Source organism: Heterodontus francisci, chromosome 1, assembly GCF_036365525.1.
Source record: "Heterodontus francisci isolate sHetFra1 chromosome 1, sHetFra1.hap1, whole genome shotgun sequence".
In the NCBI taxonomy this organism is placed as follows: Eukaryota; Metazoa; Chordata; class Chondrichthyes; order Heterodontiformes; family Heterodontidae; genus Heterodontus; species Heterodontus francisci.
In genome coordinates this window covers 273,455,570-273,479,383 of record NC_090371.1, presented here as the reverse complement: position 1 = coordinate 273,479,383, position 23,814 = coordinate 273,455,570, and the positions used below count along the sequence as shown (strand labels likewise).

The 23,814-nt window shown below is 44.2% G+C and overlaps 1 protein-coding gene across 9 annotated transcripts in view; it reads left to right on the top strand.

Moving 5' to 3' along the window:
- The window catches only part of wrn (WRN RecQ like helicase), a 149,722-nt gene that overhangs the window by 30,644 nt on the left and 95,264 nt on the right, over positions 1 to 23,814 (top strand). For 6 of the 9 annotated variants that reach the window (XM_068045204.1, XM_068045221.1, XM_068045239.1 and 3 more), the window contains 6 exons: positions 1,626 to 1,774; positions 6,580 to 6,729; positions 8,062 to 8,134; positions 12,593 to 12,704; positions 14,405 to 14,849; positions 19,680 to 19,757. In XM_068045204.1, the coding sequence (XP_067901305.1) occupies positions 1,626 to 1,774; positions 6,580 to 6,729; positions 8,062 to 8,134; positions 12,593 to 12,704; positions 14,405 to 14,849; positions 19,680 to 19,757 (1,007 nt within the window). Of the gene's footprint in view, positions 1 to 1,625; positions 1,775 to 6,579; positions 6,730 to 8,061; positions 8,135 to 8,944; positions 9,032 to 12,592; positions 12,705 to 14,404; positions 14,850 to 19,679; positions 19,758 to 23,814 lie in introns of those variants that run through there. The other 3 variants (XM_068045257.1, XM_068045248.1, XM_068045268.1) reach the window with 3 other exon arrangements.

The following is a 23,814-nucleotide window of genomic DNA, read 5'->3' as shown; positions in this document are numbered from 1 at the left end:
ACATGTGTGACCCTTAGCTTCCTGTCGATTAACATTTTAATTCTCTACCTTACTCTCACGCTGACCTCTGTCCTCGGCCTCCTGTAGTGCTCCAATGAAGTTCACCAGAAGCTTCCCACCCTTTCTTAGTCTGCCCTCTTTCACTTGCTTGACACCTTCTACATTTCTAACTTTTCCTAGTTCTGATGAAAGGTCATCAATTTGAAACATTAACTTTGTTTCTCTCTCCACAGATGTTGCCTTACCTGCTGAGTATTTCCAGCATGTTTTTATTCCATTAATCTGTTGCTCTGTTTACCAGATTTAAACATGGTGGCAGGAGAGTGTTACAGCCACGTGGTGAGGTGTGTGGGTGGTTCCCACTGTTCAACTTCCATCAGACCACAGCAAGTGTTTTTTTATTAGGGTTTTAGCCCCTTTGTTTTCTATTTGTCAAAATGAACAGACAGCGATGGGTTTTCTTGTAGGTTTAAAAAAACAGAAGATTAATTATTGAGTAATATGTCTTATCCCAAAATTGTCACAACTGCAGCCACTCACATTCATTCGCACGCACACACCCACACACAGACGAGACAGATAGAGAGGTTTTAAATGAGATATGATTTCGAGGTTTACGGTAAACCTGTTGAATTTTCTCGGAGATCAAGCTCTCTTTGGTTGCAGGCCTGAGGTGTTTGTAGATTTCTCTGGTTGGAAGTTCAGTTTGAAGACAGGATTACTTCAAATTCAAGTTGAAAATGTCGAATTCACAGGCCGCCCTCCTTCTTGGCTTGTTTTTTTCCCCCTAGCTCTGGCTGGACAAGCCTTTGGTAATGCTTCTTCCTGGGGGTCTCCCTGTCTCTTCAAGGGAGCTACGTTTTGAGGTCAAAAATGGTTTCACACTTTTGCCTCTGTTGGGAGACACAGATCTTTTCTGTAGTGAGCGACAATGGCCCAGGAATGTTGCTATTTCGCACCTTCTTTGTTTCAGCAGAACCTATTCAATTCAAAAATGTCTCTTGATGCATATAGGATGGGGGCAATTGACACCTTTTAGCTTTGAATGTATTCTTTTGTTCGTATCAGCTAGTAGACAGTTGGGATATACAAAGCTAGGTCATTTTACCTTCAGTGGCCATTTTGCAGCACATTGTTCACTTTTTTAAAAGAAAGGTCCATTTTTATAACTCTTCAGGGTGAGTTGTAGTTTCAGTCGCTGTACTTTATGTAAGCGTCACAAGAGCATGACAGGAAAAGAACCTACAGCCACTGTCCTGTCTCCTCCAACATTACCGGTGGCATCACATGGACCTAACCCCTCATTGGTACAATGAATTAAACTTTTTTGTTTTGGAGGTGGGGTAAAAGAAATATATAGCCAATTTTGAGGTCTCATTCTTGGTAATAAACAGGGTATCACTGACATCAGTAGCAATCAGTCTCGGTTTTTTTGTTGACTGCTCACAGAATGGGAATTTTAAAATGCTTTTATTCTTGGAAGGTGCTGATTTGGCAGACCCCTTAAAAACATTTGATGACCCCAAGGGGGTCGCGGACCCCCGTTGAGTATCGCTGACATAGACAATGCTTTACTATTTACCAAAGGAGCTGAATCTATATTGAAGAAATGAATTTTGTTTTAGGATTTCCAAGTGGACTCAAAAGGTTATTAGAAGATGAAGCAGTTAAAAAAGTTGGCGTTGGAGTTGATGGAGACCATTGGAAACTAATGAGGGACTATGACATTAAACTCAAAGGTTTTGTGGAACTAACAGATGTGGCTAATCAAAAGGTAAAATCTTATTAATGTTTGTATTTTATTGTGGGTTAAAATGTCACTGTTCCAGGATCTGGAAGGTGAAGCCTTCTGAGAGCAGAGATAGTTGATTGACTCAGTTGTAAGCCAGGCAGACCTTTTTTAAGAAATAAAAACAGAAAATGCTAGAAATACTCAGCAGGTCTGGCAGCATCTGTGGAGAGAGAAACAGAGTTAACGTTTCAGGTCTGTGACCTTCAGCATTTCCTGTTTTTATTTCAGATTTCCAGCATCCACAGTATTTTGCTTTTATTTTAGACCTTTTTAAGAAATGTATTTAAGTATTTTTCAGATTTTGTATTTGAATACAATGATATTTGATGCATCCAATAAATTTAGTCATAAGGTAACAATAACGGATCCTGATCACCAAACAGGAGCAGCACCAAGAATACTTAAAAATGAGGTGTCAACCTGGTAAAGCTACAACACAGGACTACTTGCATGCCAATAGCGGAAGCAGCATGCAATAGACAGAACTATGTAAAGAACAGATCAGATCAAAGCTCTGCAGTCATGCCAAATCCATTCGTGATTAATGGTGGGCAAGTAAACAATTAACTGGACGAGGAGGTTCCGCAAATATTTTCATCCTCAATGCTGGAGGAGCCTAGCACATAGTGCCAAAGACAAGGTTGAAGCATTTGTGACAATCTTCAGCCAGAAGTGCGTAGTGGGTGTTCCATCTTGGCCTCTCCGTGATGGCCTCCCCAGCATGACAGATGCCATTCTTCAGCCAGTTGGATTCATTCCAAGTGATATCAAGAAATGGCTGAAGGCACTGGATACTGCAAAGGCAATGGGCCCTGACAACATCACAGCTGAAGACTTGTGATTTGTGCTGCAGAACTAGGCGAGTCCCTGGCCAAGCTATTCCAGTACAGCTACAACATTGGCATCTACCCAACAATGTGGATAATTGCCCAGGTATGTCCTGTCCACTAAAAGCAGGACAAATCCAATCTGGCCAATTACCACCCCATCAATTCTTGATCAGCAAAGTTATGGAAGGTGTTGTCGACAGTGCTATCAAGCGGCACTTAGTCAGCAATAACCTGCTCACTGACGTTCAGTTTGGGTTCCGCCAGGGCCACTCAGCTCCTGATCTTGTTACGATTTTGGTTCCAACATAGACAAAATAGCTGAATTGAAGAGGTGAGGTGAGATGATTGCCCTTGATACCAAGGCAGCATTTGACTCTGTAGCATCAAGGAGCCTTAGCCAAATTTAAGTCAATGGGAATCGGGGAAAACTCTCTCTGCTGGTTGAAGTCATACCTAGCAAAAAGGAAGATGGTTGTGGTTGTTGGAGGCCAATCATTTCAGCCCCAGGACATTGCTGCAGGAGTTCCTCAGGTTGGTGTCATCAATGACCTTCCCTACATCGTAAGGTCAGAAGTGGGGATGTTCGCTGATTGTACGATGTTCTGTACCATTCGCAACTCCTCAGATACTGAAGCAGTCTGTGTCCATATGCAACAAGAGCTGGACAACATTCAGGCTTGATAAGTGGTAAGTAACATTTGTGCCAGGTAATGACGATCTCCAACAAGAGAGACTCTAACCATCTCCCCCTGACATTCAACAGCATTACCATCGCTCATACCCCCACAATCAACATCCTGGGGGTTACCATTGACCAGAAACTTAACTGCACCAGCCACATAAATACTCTGGCTACAAGAACAAGTCAGAGGCTAGAATTTCTGTGGAGAGTATCTCGCCTCATGGCTCCCCAAAGCCTGTCCACCATCTACAAGGCACATCTCAGGAGTGTGATAGAATACTCTCCACTTGCCTGAATGAGTGTGGCTCCAACACACTTGGAGCTCAACACCATCCAGGACAAAGCAGCCCGCTTAATCAGCACCCCATCAACCACATTAAACATCCACTTCCTTCACCACGGAAGCACAGTGGCAGCAGTGTGTACCATCTACAAGATGCACTGCAGCAACTCACCACGCCTCCTTTGACAGCACCTTCCAAACCTGCAATCTCTTCTCCCTAGAAGAACAGCGCAGCAGATGCCTGGGAACACCACCATCTGCAAGTTCCCCTTCAAGCCACACACTATCCTGACTTGGAACATTCCTTCACTGTTGCTGGGTCAAAATCCTGGAACTTCCTCCCTAATAGCACTGTGGGTGTACCCACACCAGACGGACTGCAGTGGTTCAAGAAGGTAGCTCACCACTACCTTCTCGAGGGCAATTAAGGTGGGCAACAAATGCTGGCCTAGCCAGTGATGCCCACATCCCATGAAATGCATAAAAAAAGGACACTTCACATGTACATTCTGATGGGCTAGTGTTAAGTACTCTAATGCTCAACTCCCTCCATAATATCCTGTTTCTTCTAAATTAACCCTAATCCCTCTTTTCACTTCCTTTGCCAACTTTATATCCTATCATTGCTTGCAATTTCTGCCTGTTTTAATTTTGTTGAATTTACTGCAAAGTCAACTAAAATGCTTCCTCTTAGTCGTGCCACCATTGCAATACAAACTTTTAAAAATTTTGCATTTATGTTGTGTCTCTCACATCTTCAGGACATCCCAAAGTGCTTCAAAGCCAATGAATTATTTTTGAAATGTAGTTATTTCTACGTAGGTATATGAAGAAGCCAATTTTGGGCACAACTAAGATTTCACAAACAGCATTGAGCTAAATCAGTTAATTTTTTGTGTGGTTGGATTGAGAAATAAATGTCAGGACATTGGGAAAACTCTACTGCCTCTGCTCTAATTGTGCCATGGGATCTTTTATAGGCAGGAAGTTTAACATTTCATTTGAACAATGCCACCTTTGCCAATGTAACACCTACTCAATACTGTACTGAGGTGTTATCCTATGTGTTTAAGACCTGGAAGTGGGGCTGGAACCTATGACCTCCTGATTCAGAAGTGAGAGTGCTAGACCAAGCCAATGCTGACATATATATAGCACCGATTCAGTCGTGGCTTTCAAAAGGGAATTGGATAAGCATCTGAAGATTTTTTAAAAAGTGCAAGGTTACGGGGAAAGGGCGGGGGAGTGGGACTAGCTAAATAGCTCTTGCAGAGAGCCGGCACAGACTCAACGGGCTGAATGGCCTGCTTCTGTGCTGAAACTACTCTATGATTCTATACATTTTGACATGAACAAAAATATCCTAAGGCAAATGGAAATATTTGAGGGTATAGTTGCTGATCCATGGAGTAAACGATCAGGAGAGGCAACCAAAGGTTCGGTCAAAAATATAAATTTTGAGACACCTTTTAAAAGAGGGAAGAGATGCAGAGTTTATGGATGGCGTTCCAGAGGGAAGAGATGAGATGGTTGACAGCTTTGCCACCAGTGGTGGGGAATGCAGAAAAGGTCATAATCGGAGGATGGGAAGGGGTTATAAAGCTGGAGGAGATTGTAGACATTGGTAGGTCAAAACCGCAAATTTGATGACCAGGATGAGGATTTTAAATTCCTTTCCTTGGACGTGGCGCTAGTGTAGGTCAGCGAGGACAGGCTTGATGGGCAAGCAGGATTTGGTGTGCGAATGGATATGGGTGGGGCCTGTGGGCTGAATTAATTTCTCTATTTTAATTATTAACAAATGTTAATGCGATATTCCGTATTAATTGCTTTGAACAAATATTAAAAAGTAACCTGCATTTATATAAACCTTCAATGTAGAAAAATGGCCTCAGACAGGTGTAAGAAAAAGAAAGGGATGGTGAGATTAATTAATTAGAAATTAGGAAGGGTGATTAAGTACTACATTATTCTGAACAAAATTGAAAAGTCTTTCATGTAAAATGTTTGATACAGTCACACAGTTTGGTATCAGGAATATTGGCAGAAATTGGCATTTGACTTGATCCTAATATCCATCACTTTGTATAAATCAAAGCAAAAGATGCTTTGCTGAAATATATTCAGCTTTTTCTGTCCACGTGAACAATGTCCCGAGCTAAAATGACAGGGCTCACAGGGAAGTGGAACTCTTAAATTCTTTTCATTAAAAATCTGTTGACATTTCTTTTTCAAGAAGGTAGAAAATGGGAACACTTTAATTTTATTTGTGTCAGCTGAGTGGAATTGCTGCCGTAGCAATTTTTAATGTGAACTTGCCTTGAAGAATCCTATAAATGCATTATTAATTTTATCCTATAAATGCAGTATTTCTAGTGAAGCTGCTCCTCAGTAAAAAAAAAAAAATCCAAGGTTCTATCTTGCAAACTATAGGTTTGTAAATCTAATTAATGAACTATATTAGGCAGTTGTGGGATCTTTGTGACCTTCCATGTGCATCATATTTCCAATTGATAGCTCATTAAAACTGATATTAATGGGCTGCTCTTCACATTTGGCATTGAGATTTTCTTGTTCTTTCCCTTGACTGGATCTGAATCAAGTATCAAAGGGCTCTTTTTTTCTTGTAAAAAAACTTCTACAATCCTATCTGCCTGAAGATTTTAATTGAGTTTTTAATGTCAACGAGATGTAATAATGTAATAGCTCTAGGATAAAATTTAATACCTCCAATTCCTTTCAAGGTCAGTTTCTGATCTTGGCTGATCCAGCTGAGAGGTGATTGGCACTGTTATTTTAATTGAGAATATAAAAGTCTGGTTGTTTATAGAAGCCCAATGGTATACTTCCTTTCTAGAAGCCTGTGCCATATTTTTTGAAGTGGGAGTTAAGATTTCTTTTCATTTCACTAAACTGAATAAGCATTACATTACAAAGGCTTTAGAAAGATTTGATCTGGTTCTGAAACTTGTTCTCCTGTGGTATGATGCAGTTGAACTGTGCAGAGAAGTGGAGTCTGAATGGGTTGGTGAAACACCTCTGTGGAAAACAGCTGTGGAAGGATGCATCTGTCCGCTGCAGTGACTGGGATACATTTCCACTTAGTGATGAGCAGCAGTGGTATGCAGCAGCTGATGCCTATGTATGTATATGCCAAATTCAGTTGTAAACAACCTGTCCTATAACAATGTTATTTCAGTTCTTCATTATTTAATTAAAAAGCTCTTTGACTCAGGTGCTTTTTTAATCAATATAGTTTGTACCAATAATTAGCCATTAATTCATATATCTTTTATATACTGTGGGATAACATTTTAAATTTTTTTTATTTCCGTTTTTAATAAAAACTAAAATAGTAACAAGGAGGTTTAGTAGTGATGCTGTGCTATTGTGTGGCACATAGGAACAGGAGTAAGGCATTCAACTCCTCTAGTCCATTCCACTATTCAATTAAATCATTGTTGATCTATATCTTAACTGCGCCGACCCATATTGGTTCCATAACCCTTAAATACCCTTGCCTAATAAAAACCTGTCAATTTCAGTTTCAAATTTTCAATTGACCCCCAGCCTCAAGAACCTTTCTTGATGGAGAGAGTTCCAGATTTGTGGAATTTTACTATGCACTAACGCAACATGCTGCTGATCTCTGGTGCCTTGATGGTGAGGCATTATGGAGAAGCAGGGCACTTTCTTCTGGTGTACTAAGATTGGAGTCTGAATTACCACTTGGTATTCCTGTACACCTTCATAATGTGGGATAAAGTGTGTCATTAACAGAGCCTTGTTTACCTGTGTGCCCGATTTGCAGGGTTTGGTGTGGGAGAACTTTGGAAAATAAATGGGTTTTTAAAAAGCCAAATGGTACCCTGAAGTTAAAGACGATGACCCTATTGTGCTACAGCACCTTTAGTAAGTTGTGGCCAAAATTGTCCATTTGTTGGGGTTTTAATACCAGTTGTGGCCAGATAGCAAACCATGCACCATCACCAAAATGAGGGAAAGAAAATTGGGAACAGAGATCAGGGAATCTGGCCAGACTGCCCTTGCATACCTTTAAACAGCTGGTTTCAGAATAACTTTTGAGGGTTGGTACCACATTGAGTAAGTGCCATCTTGGCCATGATTTAGTGTACTCATAACACAGTGCTATTGTTCAAATATCAATGGTGTAACTCTAGATTTAAAAAACAATTATGACTCCTGAGGGTATTTTGGAGCCCTGTAAAATATTATCTATGTCAGCTATTAATTGCATTGTTTTTTAAAAAAAAAACATTTCTTGTTGCATTATGCATTGCCATTTGGGCTCGTGCACTCCATTGCCAGCAGTATGTTTTGCACTTTTGAATCTGTTGTTCACAACAGGACATCACATGTCAGGCAGGTAATATAAGACCAAGTTGGTATCGGAAGGGCCACTGTTTTGATATTTTATAGTTGACCAAGCGTGCACTCATTCATGTTTCTCTAGGCTGGTCTTCTAATTTACCAGAAGTTAAAAAGTCTGGATGTGAGCAGAGGAAAACTTTTTCCGAATAAAGATGGTAAGTTGTGTGTGGGTTGCATAAGTTCCCCAAATGATGCATAGCTTGATAACCAAAGTCTCTTTAAACTTGCTCAGTTCCATTATAACATCAGGAAGGAATTTCTCGACATTGGCTCAGGTTTTTTCCCACTGTTTGTTTTGGCTCCCTTGCCAGCTATCATTGCCAGCAGCTGCAGTTGCACACTCCAGTGAGGTTTGAAGGGCATGATGCTCTTTTCTCACCTTACCTTTGAGTGTTTGTGTTAGATTGTTATTGTCTTTGTTTAATTTAAATGAAAAGGGTTAATTTTTGACAAAAGCTCAAATTTTTTTCTTTCAAATTTAAAAAGGTTTTTTAATCATTTTTTTTCTCTTGTAGTTAACAGCCACAATTTCAGTCATAATTTTTTGGTCACTGCAATTAGTAAGTGCCTCTAGGGCATATCACGATGCCAGATTGATAGGTTGTGTGTTCTGCTGCTCCATTCCAAAGCAAACTTGTGCATCAACAGGCTGCCACGTGGTAATTTATTTAATCTATTTTTGGACATGTGTTGTTTTCATGGAATTGAGAATATCCTCTCAATGGATCAGGAATTGTGTTTGCATTATAGCAGATTTAAAAGGCAGGCAACCTGTTCCCACCTTCTATAAGTGCTGCTGTTTATCTGGCTGTTAATATGTGTGAGATCAGCATGGGGTGATTATCCCTTTCAGTGGCTAACCACCTGACCTTAATTTCTAGGGTGCTAATCATATGGAAACACCATTGCCGACATGGTGCTGCTCATGTTTTTTTAAATTCATTCATGGGATGTGGGCATCGTTGGCAAGGCCAGCATTTATTGCCCATTCCTAATTGCCCTTGAGAAGATGGTGGTGAGCTGCCTTATTGAACTGCTGCAGTCCATGGGAGGTAGGTACACCCACAGTGCTGTTAGGAAGGGAATTCCAGGATTTTGACCCAGCAACAGTGAAGGAATGGCAATATAGTTCCAAGTCAGAATGGTGTGACTTGGAGGAGAACTTGCAGGTGGTGTTTCCATGCATCTGCTACCCTTGTTCTTCTAGGTGGAAGAGGCTGTGGGTTTGAAAGGTGCTGTCGAAGGAGCCTTGGTGAGTTGCTGCAGTGCATCTTGTAGATGGTACACACCGCTGCCACTGTGCGGCGGTGGTGGAGGGAGTGAATATTTCTGGATGGGGTGCCAATCAAGCGGGCTGCTTTGTCCTGGATGGTGTCGAGCTTCTTGAGTGTTGTTGGAGCTGCACCAGGCAAGTGGAGAGTATTCCATCGCACTCCTGACTTGTGCCTTGTAGATGGTGGACAGGCTTTGGGGAGTCAGGAGGTGAGTTACTCGCCACGGGATTCCTAGCCTCTGACCTGCTCTTGTAGCCACGGTATTTATATGGCTACTCCAGTTCAGTTTCTGGTCAATGGTAGCCCTAGGATGTTGATAGTGGGGATTCAGCGATGGTAATGCCGTTGAATGTCAAGTGGAGGTGGTCATTGCCTGGCACTTGTGTGGCGCGAATGTTAATTGACACTTATCAGCCCAAGCCTGGATATTGTCCAGGTCCTGCTGCATTTCTACACGGACTGCTTCAGTATCTGAGGAGTCGTGAATGGTGCTCAACATTGTGCAATCATCAGCGAACATCCCCGCTTCTGACCTTATGATTGAAGGAAGATCATTGATGAAGCAGCTGAAGATGGGTGGGCCTAGGACAGTACCCTGAGGAACCCCTGCAGTGATGTCCTGGAGCGCAGATGATTGACCTCCAACAACCACAACCATCTTCCTTTGCGCTAGGTATGACTCCAACCAGCGGAGAGTTTTGCCCCTGATTCCCATTGACTTCAGTTTTGCAAGGGCTCCTTGATGTCATACTCAGTCAAATGCTGCATTGATGTCAAGGGCAGTCACTCTCACCTCACCTCTTGAGTTCAGCTCTTTTGTCCATGTTTGAACCAAGGCTGTAATGAGGTCAGGAGCTGAGTGACCCTGGTGAAACCCAAACTGAGCATCACTGAGCTGGTTAATGCTAAGCAAGTGCCGCTTGATGGCACTGTTGATGACACCTTCCATCACTTTGCTGATGATTAAGAGTAGGCTGATGGGGCGGTAATTGGCCGGGTTGGACTTGTCCTGCTTTTTGTGTACAGGACAAAACTGGGCAATTTTTCACATTGCAGGGTAGATGCCAGTGTTGTAGCTGTACTGGAACAGCTTGGCTAGAGGCATGGCAAGTTCTGGAGCACAGGTCTTCAGTGCTGTTGTTGGAATATTGTCAGGGCCCATAGCCTTTGCAGTATCCAGTGCTTTCAGTTATTTCTTGATATCACGCGGAGTGATTCGAATTGGCTGAAGTCTGGCATCTGTGATGCTGGGGACTTCAGGAGGAAGCTGAGATGGATCATCAACTCGGCACTTCTGGCTGAAGAATGTTGCAAATTTTTCAGCCTTATCCTTCGCACTGAGGATGGGGATATTTGTGGAGCCACCTCCTCCAGTTAGTTAATTGTCCACCCACCATTCACAGCTGGATGTGGCAGGGCTGCAAGCTTAGATCTGATCCATTGCTTATTGGATCGCTTAGCTCTGTCTATCACATTCTGCTTCCGCAGTTGGGCATGTAGGTAGTCCTGTGTTGTAGCTTCACCAGGTTGACACCTCATTTTGAAGTATGCCTGGTGCTGCTCCTGGCATGCCCTCCTGCGCTCTTCATTGAACCAGGGTTGGTCTCCTGGCTTGATGGTAATGGTAGAGCGGGGGATATGCTGGGCATGAGGTTACAGATTGTGGTTGAGTACAATTCTGCTGCTGCCGATGGCCCACAGCGCCTCATGCATGCCCAGTTTTGCATTGCTAGATCTGTTCAAAATCTATTCCATTTAGCACAGTGGTAGTGCCACGCAGGACTACGTCTCCACGTGCGGTGGTCACTCTTACCAATACTGTCATGGACAATTGCATCTGCGGCAGGCAGATTGGCGAGGGCAAGATCAAGTATGTTTTTCCCTCTTATTGGTTCCCTCACCACCTGCTGCATACACAGCCTAGCAGCTGTGTCCTTTAGGATTCGGCCAGCTCGGTCAGTAGTGGTGCTACCGAGCCACTCTTGGCGATGGACATTGAAGTCCCGCCAGAGTACATTCTGTGCCCTTGCCACCCTCAGTGCTTCCTCCAAGTGGTGTTCAACGTGGAGGAGTACTGAGTCATCAGCTGAGGGAGGGCGATAGGTGGTAATCAGCAGGAGATTTCCTTGTCCATGTTTGACCTGATGCCATGAGACTTCATGGGGTCTGGAGTCAATGTTGAGGACTCCCAGGGCAACTCCCTCCCTACTGTATACTACTGTTCCGCCACCTCTGCTGGGTCTGTCCTGCCCAAGGGACAGGACATACCCGGGGATGGTGATGGCAGTGTCTGGGACATTGTCAGGTATGATTATGTGAGTATGACTATGTCAGGCTTGACTAGTATGTGGGGCAGCTCTCCCAACTTTGGCATAAGCCCCCAGAGTAAGGAGGACTTTGCAGGGTCGACGGGGCTGGGTTTGCTGTTGTCATTTCCGGTGCCTAGGTGGATGCTGGGTGGTCCGTCCGGTTTCATTCTTTTTTTTATTGACTTCGTAGCGGTTAGATACAACTGAGTGGGTTGAGTGTAGAGAATTCTCCAGGCGTGCGCGCACATAACCCATCAATTCAGTAGTGTTTTGGAATGCTGGTGGATGATTCTGTTCCTCCTTAAATGGGGTATAGTTCCTTTTAAAAATGGAAAGCCATTTGGAGTGTGAGCACTGTGCAACACAGCAATAGGACCTATGTTTACAGCAATACTGCCCGTTGCTGACTTACCGTGGCGAGTCACTGAATGGAGGCTATACATTTCCCTTGGAGAAATAGTAAATAGCCGACATAACCAAACTGGTCTCGTGTGCCTTTTAACAGTCAACCTCAGTGTGCTATGTACAGAGACCAGGGTAGTGCTTAGTGCAAAAGATAATTAGAAACGAGAAAGGAGAAAATCTAAAATACCATGTAAAAATTGAGCTTGCAATGCATGTACAGAAAGTTGACTCATTAATTTTGTTTTCATCTACCTAACTACTGGTTTCAGGTATTCAGTAGTAACTATTCCTCTATCTACAGTGGGATTCTAAGTGGCAAGAATTGCTTTTTATGGATTAAATGAGTATAACAATGGTAGTGGGACTGCCCTCTGTTTAGAGTTGGGATTCCTGAAAGTCAACAGCAGTTTCGTTCAGATCATACATTGAGCCCTGCAGAGATATTTTAGCATCTCAAATGAGCACTCTGTTCCACAGTGCCATATGAAAGATCAGGGAAAAAAAATAGTTAATTTCTGTTGCTTTGTGGTTCCCACTTCTTTCCCCAAAAATAAAGCTAATACTTTGATCTGTGCTTATGAATGTAATATCTGCCAATTGATTAATATTTTACTTTGTGTTTCAGACCAGAAACTTATCCCTTCCCTTTTATTAAGGTCTAACTTGACCTCTGTTGCCTGTGAGATGCAGAAACTAGCAGAGATGGTACCTGATTCCTTCATTAGTGGTGTGCAGAGGTTAGTGATGAGTAGCTAATGGGAGGCAGCATCTGATGATCTGCTAATCATAGTGCTGTTGCCTTTGCATCTAAACAAAAACAATTGTCTGCTTTAGTCAGTCTTTTAGATTGGGTTTATTAGGATTTCAACGTATCCTTTGTTGTCTTCTCTTTTGACAATGTAATGGCTGTTCCTGCAAGTAAACATTTGGTTTTACAATCTGGAAGCTGTGCATTTTCTATACTCAAGTATTTATCTCTGTAACTGCCCCACTAACAATAATCTTAGTAGATTTCATGTGGTCTTGTACTGGGCCATTCACTTGTAAATGGTAAAGAAAGAAAAGACGACTTGAATTTATATAGTGCCTTTTACGACCACAGGACCTCTCAAAGTGCCTTACAGCCAATTAAGTACTTTTGAAGTGTACTCACTGTTGTAATGTGGGAAATTTAACAGCCAAGTTGCAAACTCCCACAAACAGCAATGTGATCATGACAAGACAATCTGTTTTTGTTATGTTAATTGAGGAAAAATATTGGCCAGGACGCCAGATATAGCTCCCCTGCCCTTCGCAATAGTCCCATGGGATCTTTTACATCCATCTGAGAGGGCAGACCAGGGTTGGTTTAATGTTTCATCTGAAAGACGGCACCTCCAATGGTGCACTCAGTCCCTCAGTACTGCACTGGAGTTTCAGCTTTGATTTTTGTGCTGAATTCCTGGAGTAGGACTCAAACCCACAACTTCTGACTCAGTTGAGAGTGTTACCAACTGAGCCACGGCCGACTCTCATGGTAAATGGTGAATATTATTACAACAACCTAAGGTCTACAGACAAAAGTTCCTAATAAATTAATAAAAGCAAAATACTACAGATGCTGGAAATCTGAAATAAAAACAAAGTTCTGGAAATACACAGCAGGTCAGGCACCATCTGTAGAGAGAGAAGCAGAGCTAACTTTTCAGGTCTGTGACCTTTCATTAGAACATTTATTTTTCTTACTAATAAGTTTACTTAAAAACAAATAGTATGAAGCATAACCAACAACAAATACTGAAAGTACGATGCATACTGAATGTAAGTAGAAAGAGAATATCTGTATTGGGTTGCCTATCCTCACTGAAAATGCTTTCAGAAGTAGTTCAAATATTGCTTACATATTGACTAAGTTTTGCACTGCAAATTCAGTTTATCTCCAATCATTTATGAGAAGAGTAATAAAAGATTACTGCGTGTCAGAAGCTGTTGCTTTTAACTCCCTAAATGTTGAAAGCCACCACTTTCTGGTAGTTCTCGGATGTTTTGTTTCCCATCTCAAATTGTGTAGCCTGCTCATACTCCCTGTAGGCTCTCACATAAATGGCCATGTGGATGAGGCTTTGTGGAGGTCTGTGGTCAGAAAACACAAGTTTTTAAACAGTGCATATGCAATTTTGGTTTGACAGAAAATAATTTGAATTAAATTCTATAAATGTATATGTTTTACCTCTGCATAATCAACTCCCTCAAAGATTAGATAACCTGGGGATAATCCATTCGAGTGAAAATTGCCCACAGTCCATTGGCAGGAGCAGCATTTTTCCTATGCTCTAATCCAATCAGTAATGTACATATATGGATACAGGAAGTGGAACCAATATGGATTACAGACACTGGTTAGTATCTACATTTGACTGATGTGTTATATACTAACACTTGTTTTTTTTTTAACCAGAGCTACGGATATCCTGAGTGTCATTTCTGAAAATGTTTCGACTTTACGGAGCATTTTGCTTGAATTGAGATCTGGAACTGATGCAGAGCTGGGGAATGAACCAAAATCTGAACTGTATACAGACAACCAAGTTGCAAATGATAGTTCAAAAAATAGTTTGGAAGATATTCAAAATACAAGTGGGAGTTGCCAAGAAGTAGAGCAAGAATGTAACTCGACCGACTTACCAATGGATCCACGTAACAGTGGTGTAGCTTGTGCGCCACACTTGGAACCCCAGAGAATTGACCAAAATGAGGGTGATGTTTGTGCAGAAGCCACTCAAAATAAGCATGAGGATTACTTGATGTCTTTAGACATAACCGAATATGAGCTTCAGATGTTAGAGCGCCAAGCACTAGCGGAAGATGCAGTGGAAAATACTATTTCCTCTTTGCCAATCAAGGTAAAACATCATGCTATGATATAATCTGTGGAAACCAACTACACTGGTACTAGTAGAATAAAATGCTTTTGACCACGACCCCATATATAATGAAGTAAAAGTAGAAATTGCTGGCTCAAGCTGGGAATACATCACAGTGAGCTGATAACAGAGTGAGTTGGGAACAGAGTGGAAATAAGGACTTAAAAAAAAAAAATGGAAATTTGGTGAGTGTGGGAATTCAATGGTAAGTAGGACCCATCTGGTTCACTTGTGTCCTTTAGGGAAGGAAATCCTTACCTGGTCTGGCCTACATGTGTCTTCAGACCCACAGCAGCGTGGTTACATACAAACATACGAGTTAGGAGTAGGAATAGGCCACTCGGCCCCTCAAGCCTGCTCTGCCATTCCACAAGATCGTGGCTGATCTGATTGTAACCTCAACTCCACATTCCCACCTACCGCTGATAAACTTTTACCCCCTTGCTTATCAACAATCTATCTACCTCAGCCTTAAAAATATTTAAAGACTCTGCTTCTACTGCCTTTTGAGGAAGAGTTCCAAAGACTCTTAACCCTTAGAGAAAAAATGTCTCCTCATCTCTGGCTTAAGTGGGCGACCCCTTATTTTTAAACAGTGACTCCTAGTTCTGGATCCTCCCATAAGAGGAACCATCCTTTCAAAATCCACCCTGTCAAGACCGCTCAGGATCTTGTGTTTCAATCAAGTCTCCTCTTACTCTTCTAAACTCCAGCGGATACAAGCCTAACCTGTCCAACCTTTCCTCATAAGACTATCTGCTCATTCCAGATATTAGTCCAATAAACCTTCTGTGAACTGCTTCCAATGCATTTTTATCCTTACTTAAATAAGGAGATCAGTATTGTACACAGTACTCCAGATGTGGTCTCACCAATGCCCTATATAACTGTAGCATAACCTCCCTACTTTTGTATTCAATTCCCCTCGCAATAAATGATAACATTCTATTAGCTTTCCTAATTACTTGCTGGTTGACTCTTAACTGCCCTCTGAAATGGCCTAGCAAGGCACTCAGTTGTCAAGGGTAATTAAGGATGGGCAACAAATACTGGCCTTGCCAGTGACGCCCACATCACATGAAAATAAATTTTAAAAAAAGTTGTAGGCCTGGTTGCTGGTTGTCTGGCAATTGCTGGGCCATTGCAGCCTTCTAGCAGTCCTCTTCGGGTTGAAGGCAGTGCTGATGATTTCGTTCAATTCTCACAGGTAGAAGTGTAGTTTTTACAAAGGCACTCTGTCTTTCTCTGCTGTAGCTAGCTTCTGACCTGTCTCAGCAGGATTCAGCTGTGTTGGCTGGAACTGATCTCTCTCTCTCCTATCTTCCTCCCCCACCCTCTCTCTCTCTCTCTCTTTTCATCCCTCTCCATTCCCTCCATCCCCTCTCTCCCCACCCCTCTCTCCCCACCCCTCTCTCCCCACCCCTCTCTCCCCACCCCTCTCTCCCCACCCCTCTCTCCCCACCCCTCTCTCCCCACCCCTCTCTCCCCACCCCTCTCTCCCCACCCCTCTCTCCCCACCCCTCTCTCCCCACCCCTCTCTCCCCACCCCTCTCTCCCCACCCCTCTCTCCCCACCCCTCTCTCCCCACCCCTCTCTCCCCACCCCTCTCTCCCCACCCCTCTCTCCCCACCCCTCTCTCCCCACCCCTCTCTCCCCACCCCTCTCTCCCCACCCCTCTCTCCCCACCCCTCTCTCCCCACCCCTCTCTCCCCACCCCTCTCTCCCCACCCCTCTCTCCCCACCCCTCTCTCCCCACCCCTCTCTCCCCACCCCTCTCTCCCCACCCCTCTCTCCCCACCCCTCTCTCCCCACCCCTCTCTCCCCACCCCTCTCTCCCCACCCCTCTCTCCCCACCCCTCTCTCCCCACCCCTCTCTCCCCACCCCTCTCTCCCCACCCCCTCTCTCCCCCCCCCTCTCTCCCCCCCCCCTCTCTCCCCCCCCCCTCTCTCCCCCCCCCCCTCTCTCTCCCCCCCCCTCTCTCTCCCCCCCCCCTCTCTCCCCCCCCCCCTCTCTCCCCCCCCCTCTCTCTCCCCCCCCCCTCTCTTCCCCCCCCCCTCTCTTCCCCCCCCCCTCTCTTCCCCCCCCCCTCTCTTCCCCCCCCCCTCTCTTCCCCCCCCCCTCTCTTCCCCCCCCCCTCTCTTCCCCCCCCCCTCTTCCCCCCCCCCTCTTCCCCCCCCCCTCTCTTCCCCCCCCCTCTCTTTCCCCCCCCCCCCTCTTTCCCCCCCCCCTCTCTTTCCCCCCCCCCTCTCTTTCCCCCCCCCCTCTCTTCCCCCCCCCCTCTCTTTCCCCCCCCCCTCTCTTTCCCCCCCCCCTCTCTTTCCCCCCCCCCTCTCTTTTCCCCCCCCCTCTCTTTCCCCCCCCCCTCTCTTTTTCCCCCCCCCCCTCTCTTTCCCCCCCCCCCCCTCTCTTTTCCCCCCCCCCCTCTCTTTTCCCCCCCCCCCTCTCTTTTCCCCCCCCCCTCTCTTTCCCCCCCCCCCCCTCTCTTTCCCCCCCCCCCCCCTCTCTTTTCCCCCCCCCCCCCTCTCTTTTCCCCCCCCCCCCTCTCTTTCCCCCCCCCCCCTCTCTTTCTCCCCCCCCCCTCTCTGTTCCCCCCCCCTCTCCCTGGATAGGGCCATCAAATAAGTAGATGGTTCGGCAGGGGGAAGAGGCTAGCAAAATATTGTGAAATGTGGTCATCATAATGATTCAATAGAAGGGCTGACTTGACCTTGTGCAGTTCAAATTCAGTGTCCTGGAAGCTTTGTGGCTCCCTCATACTAGGGGAAGGGACATATTGCATAGACTGGAAGGACTTTGCAAGGAGAGGGAGAGTAGCCAGTCATCATGGTTCATGTTGAAGACAATGATTCCGGTAAAGAAAGGCTGAGTTGTGTAAAGCACGAAGCCATAAGTAGATTAAATGTAAGAAATTTAGAACAGAGCAAGTGAAACTTCTTTACATGAGGTGTTAGACTGGAGTTCACTTCCCAGGTTAGTGGTTGAGGCAGAAATTGTATCACCATTTAAGATTAGATTCGGTAAGTGGACGAAGGACAAGGGTATCGAGATGTGGGAACAGGTTGGGTAAATGTGATTATGTCTGGTTGCCTGCACGGAAGGTAAGTGCTGACGTAGATTGGTTGAGTGGAATGGCCTGTTTCCATGTAGCTTCCAGGAAGAATCTACAACCAAAATATTAACTTGGTCTGTCATCCCCACAGATGCTGAGTGACCTACTGTTGTTTCCAACTTTTTCTGTTTTTGCTTTAGATTTCCAACATCTACAGTATATTTTTTTTACTTTGATTTATGGTGAGCCTCATTTCTAAGACAGTATTAAAATTGGTCCTGATTTCTGAGGAACATACATTAAGAGATATAATCACTGTAGTATTGACCTGTTAATTTCCATTGCATATTTAGCAGCCGAGAGATGTATTTTAATGGTTAATACCAGATGAGGAAAATCTCTCACTTTTTTTCCTAGATTTAACATTGGGAATTCATGCTGCTTTGACCAGTGGTTTGTCAACAGAAATTGTAGTTTTTACAGCAAAAGTTTTCAACTTCAGCTTTTCAAATTATCTTTACACAGCAGCCACTTGAGTATTCATTTTATTTGTTTTTGGGATGTTGCCAAGGCTGTATTTATCGCCCAAACCTCATTGCCCTGAGAAGGTGGTGGTTCTGGTGGCCCTTCTCCTTGAAGTGCTACAGTCTTTTTACTGACAGTGCTTCCACAATGGTGTTCGTAAGGAAGCTACAAGATATTGACAAAGTGACAATGTAAGAATGCCAATTATGTGTCCAAGGCAGGTGGTGTGTGATTTGGAAGTTATTGTGTTTCCACAAGTGTTGCTCTTGTCCTTCTCAGTGGTAGAGGCTCCAGAAGAAGTAACCTTGGAGAGTTGCTGCTTCCTGCAAATTGTACGTGCTACAGCCACAGTGTGCCCATGCTGGAAGTGGTAGGGGCACCCAAATGTTTGGCAGTCTTGGTATAGAATCTTGGTTAGAGAACACATTGGAGTACTGTGCACAGTTCTGGTTTCCATATTGTAAGGATACAGAGGCACTGAAGAAGGTGCAAAGAAGATTTACAAGAATGATCCCAGAACTGAGAGGTTATATCTATCAGAAAAGATTGAACAGGCTGGGGCTCTTTTCTCTAGAAAAGAGAAAGCTGAAGGATGACATGATGTGATCTTTAAAATTATGAAAAGGTTTGGTAGGGTAGATGTAAAGAAGATATTTCCACTTGTTGTGGGGAAGACCAGAACTAGGGACTATAAATACAAGACAGTCACCAATAAATCTAATGGGGAATTCAGGAGAAACTTCTTCACCCAGAGAGTGGTGAGAATGTGGAACTTTGTATGATAGGGAGTAGTTGAGGCAAATAGAGTAGATGCATTTAAAGAGAAGCTAGATAAGCGCATGAGGAATGGAAGGACATTTTGATGTGGGTTAGGTAATGTAGGGTGAGAGGAGACTTGTGTAGAGCATACACACCAGCCTGTGCCAGTTGGGCCGAATGGCCAGTTTCTGTGCTGTATATTCTATGTCTATGTCTCAATCAAGAGAGCTGCTTTATCTTGGGTAGTGTCAAGCTTCTTGAGTGTTGTAGCTGTACCCATCCAAGTGAGTAGTGAGCATTTCTGACTTGGGCCTTGTAGATGATGGAAAAACTTTGAGAACAGGCTAATTATTGCAGAATACTTCTGCCCTGTTACTGCCATGACTTTTATATATCTGGTCAATGGTGACCCCAGCATGTTGATGGTGTGGGATAAAACATCACTATCTTTATTTCATGTTCTGTAATTCTGCAGGTACCTAATGCTGATGAAGAAGCAGATCTCTCTTGTGTGATTGAAAGTGATGAGGAGCTGGAGAACGAGATGCTCAAGGTATGATTGAAAAGTGGAGGATTGCAGCAGGTTACGTTGAAGTGTAAAATGAAAGCATGGCAACAGTAACAGCAAAATATCACTTGACCAACCGACTCAACGGCAGTTTCTTGGTTTGATTCAATTTTGCCAAAGATGCACAGTAGCTCGGGTCATTGAAACCTCAACCTCCACCTGTCAGCTAAACTTTCTTATCTCATTTGAGTAAGTTCAGATCTTTCTTCACTGGAACTCTCATGGATGCACTTGGAAGGAAGTGCTTTATTAAGGGGAAGGAACCTTGACATTGTCCAACTTGCCCCACCCGTGGGGCGGCACAGTGGCGCAGTGGTTAGCACCGCAGCCTCACAGCTCCAGCGACCCGGGTTCAATTCTGGGTATTGCCTGTGTGGAGTTTGCAAGTTCTCCCTGTGTCTGCGTGGGTTTCCTCCGGGTGCTCCGGTTTCCTCCCACATGCCAAAGACTTGCAGGTTGATGGGTAAATTGGCCATTATAAATTGCCCCTAGTATAGGTAGTTGGTAGGGAAATATAGGGAACAGGTGGGGATGTGGTAGGAATATGGAATTAGTGTAGGATTAGTATAAATGGGTGGTTGATGGTCGGCACAGACTCGGTGGGCCGAAGGGCCTATTTCAGTGCTGCATCTCTAAACTAAAACTAAATACCTTTAATGACCAGTAGTAATGGCATTAACAGTAGTAGAAAGTCTGTGGGCTTGACCATCCTCATTTAGAACCTAGTGTTACATCTAGAAAATTTACCCCATTATCATTGAAATATGAGGAAAAAATATGCTGGATCAACTGAGTTATCGTAACGCTAGAGAAAATCATACAATTGTACAGCACAGAAAGAGGCCATTCAGCCTTTTATCCCTTTGCCAGCAGGCTTGAAACAGCTATCCAATTAAAATCTCAATATTCCTGAGCGAATCGCTCTTTAAAATATCTGCTTAGCTGTGACTGTCAAATACTGGGTCATGAATAAAGATACAGCCATTTTTTTTCCTCCTTTGGAAGGTGATAAAATAGGTCATTTTTGCATCCTATGCTTTTTGATGTCATTATACTTCAGCTTTGATGCTGCTACTGTGCCAGGAGTTAATATTGTTGGTTCCAGTCAATTTAAACAAAATGTCACCTTTTTACCAGCTTTACTTTGTGGTGAAGCCTAATTTTTTAATAATGGTTGTTACGATCAGGTGAGGAGGGGGTCGAAGAGCTCCCCTGTTTTCCCCCTCCTTGTATGACCACAACAGGTTTATTTCTTTTTTAAAGTAGATATACTGCCAATTCAGTGAGTGTTTAACTATCTATGTGCTATGATCATAAAAAGAACCAATCGGACAGGTTTGAGTTTAACTAAGAAAGAGGTTAGCTTTAACATGTTGATGTGGCTTTGCTTTGGGGTGTCAATTAAAAAATTCACCTCGCAATCCTCTTTACTACTCCATACAGGCCACTGAACCGGGCTTTCAGTGGTTCACCCTACATTAGTAGTAGCACTAACACATGGTCTCTGGCTGAAATGTTCTGGCCTTGGCATGCTTATCTGCCTGCCTTTTCATAGCTGTCTGGAAGGTTTTTAGGTGTCCCTGAGCTACTGCACAGGCTCTCGTGAGCCGCTCACGGAACATGGAGATGTAGTCTAACATGGAAGGTTCATTCCTGTCTCCCAAAAACCTCTCCTTGATTAGTTTAAGAGGACCTCTTACCTCGTGTCCAGAAACTAATTCAAAGGGACTAAAGCCAGTGGACTCATTGGGTGAGTCCTTGGTGGAAAACAAAAGTAATCCTAGCTCTTTGTCCCAGTCATGGGGGTACTCATAGCAGTATACTCTGATTATTGCCTTAAGGGTCTGGTGGTACTGTTCTAAAGCCCCTTGTGACTGTGGGTGGTACTGAGGATTTTAGTTGGGTTAGGCCCAGATTACCCATGAGATTTTGAAAAATACTGGACGTGAAATTTGTGCCCTGATCCGACTGGATCTCGGCAGGCAGCCCATATTGGGTGAAGAAATGGGTTAGCCCCTCAACCACTACCTTGGCAGAGATCGTTTTTAGGGGCTGGCCTCTGGGAATCGGGTAGCTGCATCCATAATGGTGAGAAGATACTGGTAGCCCCTTTTTGTTTTCAGCAGGGGTCCCACACAATCCACACTGCTGAACGGCTCCCCAAAAGCCGATATGGGAATTAAGGCTACAGGTTTTATTGCACGCTGGGGCTTCCCCACAACCTGGCATGTGTGGCAAGTTTTACAGAACTCCACCACGTCCTTGTGGAGTTGTGGCCAGTGAAAATGCTATCTCATGCAGGCTTGGGTTTTTTGGATACCGACATTTCCAGCCATTGGAATTTCGTGGGCTATTCTCAATATTTCCCTACGGTACCTCGGTGGCAACGCTACCTGGTGGACCACTGTCCAGTCTTCATCCGCAGGTCTGTGAGGAGGGCTCCACTCCCTCATCACCTTATTCTTTAAATAGTAGTGCTCTGGAACTCCCTCTGCTTCAGCTTCAGGCTGGGCAGTCTGTGCCAACTTTTTTAACACTGGGTTGGCTTGCTGAGCCTCGACCAAGGAAGACCTGCTGAACGCTTCCTTTGGTTCCTCTAAATCCCCGAAGAAGGTTTTGAATAACCAGACAGCAGGGTCACCCATCTGCAGTACCAGTTCAGCCTCCTCTGATGGAGCATGTTTGGCTATGGACTGGGTCACCAGTCAGGGAAAATGCTGGGGACCTTCTCCTGTAACTGCTCTTTCTCCCTGGCCTCATTCGGTGTCTCTAAGATCACTGGAGAAGCTACCACCTTCGCCCCGGCTTGATCGTTACCCAGGAGCAGGTCAACTCCGTCCACAGGTAAACTATGGACAATCCACAGGGTTACTGGTCCTGAAATAGGGTTACACTGCAGGCGCACCCGATGTAAAGGTATGGGCTTATATCTTCCGCCGATATGGTTTACTGATACTTGGGCATTCAAAGCACTCTTTGGGGGAAAGGTTAGGCCTTTTCCCAGCAGAGGGATTAGGTGGCCCCTGTATCTCTAAGTATGACTATGGGCTTACTTGAGGGGTATGGGGTCACATTTCCTTTGGACACAAAATCCTGGTAACTCACAGGGATTTTTCGAAGTTCTCCCACACTCGCAGCAGTATGTTTATGGGATAATAAAAGCAAAATACTGCAGATGCTGGAAATCTGAAATAAAAACAAGAAATGCTGGAAATACTTAGGTCTGGCAGCATCTGTGGAGAGAGAAGCAGAGTTAACGTTTCAGGTCAGTGACCCTTCAGTATGTTTATGGGTCTTAGTGCCGTAGTTAGAGCTTGGTACGCTGTGCTTTCCATCGGGGCCCCTTTTCCTACACTGATGTGTACTCTGACTAATTCTACGGGTTTTCCCCGTAACTTCCAGCAGTCAGCTCGAAGGTAGGTGCCTTGCTACAATGGACACACACAGGCATCACTCCTGTTCTCTGTATCTTCCTTTTTGGCCTGAAGAGGGCTCCCCTGTGTTTCCAGCTTTCTCTTCTCGCCCATAGCCGTTCATTCTCCTATCATGGTCCTTAGAGTTTGGATTATACGAGGCTCTATTCCCTAGTTACTCAAAAGAGTTGACTGTCCAGAGAACACTGGTAGACCACAAAGCTGAGTGTTCCCCTACTTTCCAACACATTGCAATTTAAATGGGCAGTATAACTTGTGCACTCTCTGTTTACATCAGTATGTTAAGGGTGCTGTTGGAATGGTGTCATCTTGGAGAAAGCAAAAAAAACTAAGACGCTGTGCTGTATTTAAGTTTAAATGAATCCGCAAGTCTGACGCAGCTTTGCTGCAGCTTCCAGTTTTACAGTATTGCTAGTGTCTGTAAAGCTTGTCCTTGTCTAACTGATGAGCAACAATAATGGATAAGCTTGTACGATGAAAGGTTTATGACTTGGTAAACCCAGTAATTGGAGATTTCAGTTGAGGATTGGTAGGTCTTTTCAGTATGCTGGAGGGAAAGGATGTCATGGGTAAAAAACATTGCAATTCAGAGCTGAATTTCCAAACAG